This window comes from Armigeres subalbatus, chromosome 2, assembly GCF_024139115.2.
Source record: "Armigeres subalbatus isolate Guangzhou_Male chromosome 2, GZ_Asu_2, whole genome shotgun sequence".
Taxonomy (NCBI): domain Eukaryota; kingdom Metazoa; phylum Arthropoda; class Insecta; order Diptera; family Culicidae; genus Armigeres; species Armigeres subalbatus.
Window position 1 is genome coordinate 233,665,527 of NC_085140.1, and position 6,000 is coordinate 233,671,526.

At 38.0% G+C, this 6,000-nt stretch overlaps 1 protein-coding gene across 2 annotated transcripts in view; it reads left to right on the forward strand.

Moving 5' to 3' along the window:
- LOC134211896 (multiple epidermal growth factor-like domains protein 8) overlaps positions 1 to 6,000 on the forward strand; it is a 28,457-nt gene extending 22,457 nt beyond the window's left edge. For both annotated transcript variants that reach the window (XM_062689271.1, XM_062689272.1), the window contains exon 5: positions 2,096 to 6,000. In XM_062689271.1, the coding sequence (XP_062545255.1) occupies positions 2,096 to 3,264 (1,169 nt within the window). In that variant the 3' untranslated portion in view covers positions 3,265 to 6,000. The remainder of the gene's footprint in view (positions 1 to 2,095) is intronic.

Genomic DNA, 6,000 nt, shown 5'->3' on the forward strand with positions numbered 1-6,000 from the left:
GTACCCCCAGGGGTACATGTACCCCAGGTTGAGAACCGCTGATGTACACTCAAGTAAAAAAGACCATTCGATTCATGTGTCAACCCACATGGATTTTTGCAATGGGGTTGAACTCATGGAATGTATGTGTGAAATCAATAAATTATCGCCAATATGCGTTTCTATCAAATACATGGTTTATCAAAATGAAATCTATAAAGTCGACACATACTTTTGAAAAGGTCAGTTCATAGAGTATATGCGTAAGAAAAATAATTCTAATCGCTGGATTTTCGTGTTTATTCTTGTTAATCTTGATTGAAAACACATTCTTTGAATAAAGCCACAAATGTGATAGGCGATAAAAATTTTATTGTTTATTTATATATTTGAGAAGCTTGTTCACTAGTGAGGTAGCCTCCGCGACTGTTATTTATTATCTGGAAAGCGTCGTGGAAAGCAGTGGCGTGCCATTCGACGGCTGAAGCAACAGGTAGATTTGCCATGTACAATGCATGCCGAGCTTGATGCCGAGCTGATGTTGCCTCCGTGAAATAGAAATTACACCTGGATGGCGTTCATAGGATTTGTTCACTTATTGCAAAAACGCTCCGTCAGTTTGGCTTTAGGACTAGGTTCCTTCTGCTGGATCTTGACGATAGGGGAAGATTGATTGGATATCATCTTGCCCGAATGGGAAAGCAGAACACAGAAAACTCGAAATTTCCGTCCCCGAATGCATGATATGTTTCAAAAGCTTTGTCTTCTTTTGATCGCTAAAGCAGGAAGTTCGGCTGATTGATCTGATGGGACTTCTGCACCTGCAATTAAAGTTTTCCGTTCTGACAGAATTGTTTATGATTTTAGGTTAAAAATACTTACCAATCATGATACCATTTCTAACAAAAAAGAAATCCTAACGACACGAAATGTATTTGGATCAGCCTCAGAAAATAATAGCCATTTTTTTCCAACTTGTTATCAACTTGAAGAGCATATTTGGTAGTCGTCAAGTTGATCGGTGAATGATTGGAGGACGTTCAAAATTTCATTAAATTCAAGCTTCTGTCACATACAAGGTATGTGACGCATAAATGATGATCATTGCAATCAAATTGACTTAATGAGAAAGCGTATTTCAGCAAAGTATGAGAAAATACACATACATTTAAGCTGGGTGCTGCGGATAGAGCCGCTTTTCTGCGCTCAAGCGAGCAGAGGGATATTTTGAAATCACTCCCATGAACAAAATTATTTTGCAGTTACTTGGCTGTCAAACATTTCCCGCTCTTCGAATTTCTCTTTCCACGCTGCATGAGGGCGCACAAATGCGCTAGACTCTACATGACTTTACGATTGTTTACATACATTCATGCTCCAATCAGCTGCTGAATCTCGTGAAATTTCGTAACGAGTGCTTTTTAGTTGCATTCCCACTAATTTTCCACTCGAAATATAATGTGAGAATATTTGTTACAAAGAATACAAAACTCAAACAAAGTTTATTTTTATTTTTTTCCCAAAATAATAACAATACTTCACAATGTTACGAACATAACGAACATAACCACAATCTTCAATGTTTGGCTCCGGCACAATAGAAAATTTTGGCTTCAGTTTGACAACCAAATCGATTCTATCCGCACCACCCAGCATTTAAGGAGTCAAATTCCTTGCGTGTAGATCATCAAGTTCTGAACTCAAAATTATTTTCCGCCATATTTCTACTTTTTAATGGTTTGCATCCGTTTTTGAAGCGGTATGTCCAAAATTTATGTTGAAAACGACGAAAAAAATCCGGTTGAATCGGTCAAGCAAATTTTTTTACGTCTTATTCTATTTACGTTCCCCAATATGTAATGTAAAAAGAGGGTTGAGTGTAGCAAATTATTTTAGGGGGGAAATTTTCATAAAGAAGAACTTAAACGTTTAAGCATATCAGCATGATACATTTCTTTATTCAATCAAAGCTAAGCATTATGAAAGCATAAGTGGATTTTTTCTACACTGCGTGCCCGCAAGTTTGCGTCATATACGTCATCAGCAAATATGAACATTTTCTTCTTTCTATACACTTATTCTCTAACATAATTTTTGTTTAAACCTTTTTTTTCAGATGAGTGCAAAATCAAACCACAGGCATTGAAATCCGGCCAAACTGTGTTCTTCGTCATTCAACCACGGTACATGAATGTCGATATCAGGTTCATCGTAGATGTAACGCAAGGTGAATTAGATTTTTACATGAGCCCCAATGACGAATCCTTCGTCGTTCAATCGAATAACATCTCCGGCCATCATGACATATTTCTGGACAATCGTTACTCCTGGCAGCATGACTTGGTCGATGTTAAATCCGTCGACACGTTGAATTTGTACCCTCTTAATGTTCATGGTAATGGATCTGACATAAATATGGACACGGCTCTGCCAAATGGACTAGGATCTTCCAATTGCCGAATGGACACAGAGAAGTTCTTCTTTGTAAAGGATAAATTTGCTAAGGACTTGATTACATACGTTACGCTGTATCAGTGTAACTCCTTGCTAAGAGTGTTCGGTTTAAAGAATCGTTTAGTCGTGACACTTCCCCACACCGTACATTCTCTGGGTCAAACCAAATTTTATATCGCTTTGCGAGCGCGTGCCGGTTCCACGGCAAGCTATGGGTTGGTATTCTTCCGTCAAGATCAACTCCACATACACTTGTTTGTATTTTTCTCCGTGTTTTTCTCGTGCTTCTTTTTGTTCCTTGCAATTTGTGTCCTCGCGTGGAAAGCGAAACAAGCGGCTGACATGCGGCGTGCTCGAAGACGCCACGTGGTCGAAATGTTGCATATGGCCAAACGTCCATTTGGTAGGATAAACCTAACTTTAGATAGTCCCAGTGAAACCCCTGCCAGTCATCGGAAGCGAGGCCGTAGTAAACATTTGACGGCTCAGCAATTGCAGCAAGACATTGCTCCGGTTGCATTGGAGCCAACTTCGGACAACATTGCCGCCGTTGGCACCGTTTTTGTACGTCTTCCAGGAAAACAAAAATCACAAGTTACCCTTGCTTTGGCGTCGTCGTTGGTGGTCCTCACTCGGAATCATACTCCGTACAACAGAGCTTTTCATCGGCGGAGGGGCTCGTCCCACCACCACCATCAACAAGCGCAGAGCATGCAGCAACATTTGCAGGGCCAACCACTACAAGTGCCAGCAATGTTTGTTGAGTTGCCACACGAACAAGTTCCACTGCAGCCAATGGCACTGAACAGGCCCCTCGAACGTAACAATTGAGGACGGTGGGCATAGAATAGCAATTATTGTTTTGTTCATAAGTTTTTCTTTTTTTTACTAACTCACACTGTGGTTTAAGTTTTAGGTACGCACAATCCATGGACTGTTGTAGATACTATTTTAAGTATAAGAGAAAGCAAGTTGTGATAATTTTAACGCAGTAATGGTTTCCGTAAAGTTACACGAATATCCCAATAGGGTAAGTGTATCGGTTTTGATAACTTCAATCAGTACCTAATTTAGCCAATCCTTAAAATACGCAATGACGTATTTCGTTCTTAACAGCGTAGAACCTAATACATATGCCTCTTAATAGAGCTAAAAAATGCCTTTATCTAGCGTTTTATCCGAAAAATTGGCCAAATTGGGAGCCATGGCCAAAACCGATACAGTCACTCTAGTGCGATGTTGCAAAATGGTATTATTCAATTGTTTGGAACATACTCAATAAGAGAATTTAACGCGCAGCCAGTTTAACCAGTTTATTAAACTGTACGGTCCAATTTCTTCAAAACCTTTGCCATAGGTTTAAACCTGATTTAAGCTCTTAGCGGAAGTAACATAATTTACTCTCGACATTAACAACGGAGTCCTGGATAGTGGTTTTTGGAAGAATACTGTATAGAATCGATTTTGTTATACAGCCATAATCTTATTTGCAAACTTTTGAAATTGCGAATTCAGTCATCCTAAAAATGATTCTTGATTGTATTGTTTACCACATAACAGCTGCCTGTTTTCTGCAAAGACACCAAAGTCAAGATTTATAACCCTACATGCTACTTACATATGCATTGTAATAGTCTCTCAAACGTATGGTAAAACTGAAAGATAGAAGTTTGCAGAAGCCATCGGGCATGCGTGGTGTGGTTTTTTCTTGTTGTTCTTGGTGGAGTGTGCATTAATATTGCGGCAAGCAAAATGGATAGGTACCTATACTGCCGTCATACGCATATTTGTCCCATGTTTGCTGGGATTTGCTATATACATGGGACAGTTATGCGTATAACGGCAAAATACTAAGTCCTAGAAATCGGGAATCAACAAGAACAGAATTTGCCATCGCTCTATTGGTAATACTATGTTCGCACTAGGGCCACAGAGAACAGACATGGAGGCTCGAACAAAATTTCTTACAAAATATGTGAAAACAACGGAACCTCAACGTCATCAACGTCGACATTGCAGCTCACAATATCATTTTGACAACCCGATGGCGCTGGTATACTCTTGCATGCAAAACGACGCTAGCGCACAGTGGATTTTTTTTAAGATGCTAATGCTGATTCTGCACGGGATAACGGCGACATTCCGAAGTTATTTCAAAATGAACAGTAAAAACTTATCACAACATAGCGAGTACAGCTTCAACGTCTGTTATCTGTGCTAGGGCCTTGTAACATGTTATTCGGCTATCTTGATGAGCTTTTTTTCAGAGCGTTGTGCAAACATAGTAGAATCCAATGCAATTGAATCATTTGTTTAAGAAATTGCATTAATTCATTTTACTCAATTTCGAAAAAACAAAAAAACTGTTTTTGAATAAATTGGCATCGAATATTTTGATTTCTTCGATACAGATCAATAGTTTTTGGCAAAACTCAACACCCTGCGGCCTGCGGCATTTCCAGTGCGTGCACATATGTGATTTCTCAAACGAAAAAAAAATCATACATTCCTGAAAAAAAATTTCTTTTTTTTGTATTTTTTTTTTGCCAGAGTACGTACTTTTGGACGAGGATTCAGATCATATAAAAAATGTAACATATGCAGTTTCTTAAACAAACGGTTACATTGCTCTCCTTTGGCATAACTATTTTCAATATCTAGGATGATTGGGCTATAGCTATAGCTATGGAGCTATATTGAAAATCCAATGTTATTACTAATGAAATCTGATATGCCTAGGTAAGGGGATTAGTCTTTGGGCCCCCAACTCCCTCCTTTTTACGCCAATTTTGCTAGAGACTAATACTTCTACTACAACGCTAGCTGGCACAAGTAGACGGCACAAGTACAATGAATGCTGAACTGCCTCTCCTTGTCCCATTATATGAAGGTACTTACCTACAGTGAAACTATACGAACATTTCGTTAAGTGAGTATAAGTTAAAAGCAATATCGTCTTATTTGAATCTCTTGTTTCACATAGTAAAAAACATAAACTACTTAAAATACATTAGTCAAGTGGAGTGCGTTGCTTTTTAACGATAATTTATATTAATTATTTTAATTGGAAACACACACATATGAAAGACAGATATTTATAGATAATTTATTACGTTAGGTGATTGCCAGCATAGCTGTAAGTATGTAGGGTGGCTATAGATTTGATATTTTATTTCTATTATTTTCAAGCTTTACTGTAACTTGACCACAAATCTCGTAGTTATACGAATAAATCATACGTCAATTTTGATCCTAAAGATCTTTCAGATTTCCACTGGCGATAATAGAAATACGACACGATCAAGCCGATTGTTCCCTTATGTAATTGAAATAACTATAAAAGACAGATATTTAATTAAAACAATGAGTTATGTGGAAAATTGTATATGTAGGGGTTTACAACTATTGGGTTGTCTGTCACACCCCAGAACAGCATTTTATAGAATTCCATTCTCCAGAATGACATTTCGCAGAATACATCATTGCCGGAAAATAATACCAAGAAATAAAGACATTAATACAATATCACATCACTACAATAGAAACATTGTCAAGAGTTTGAAATAC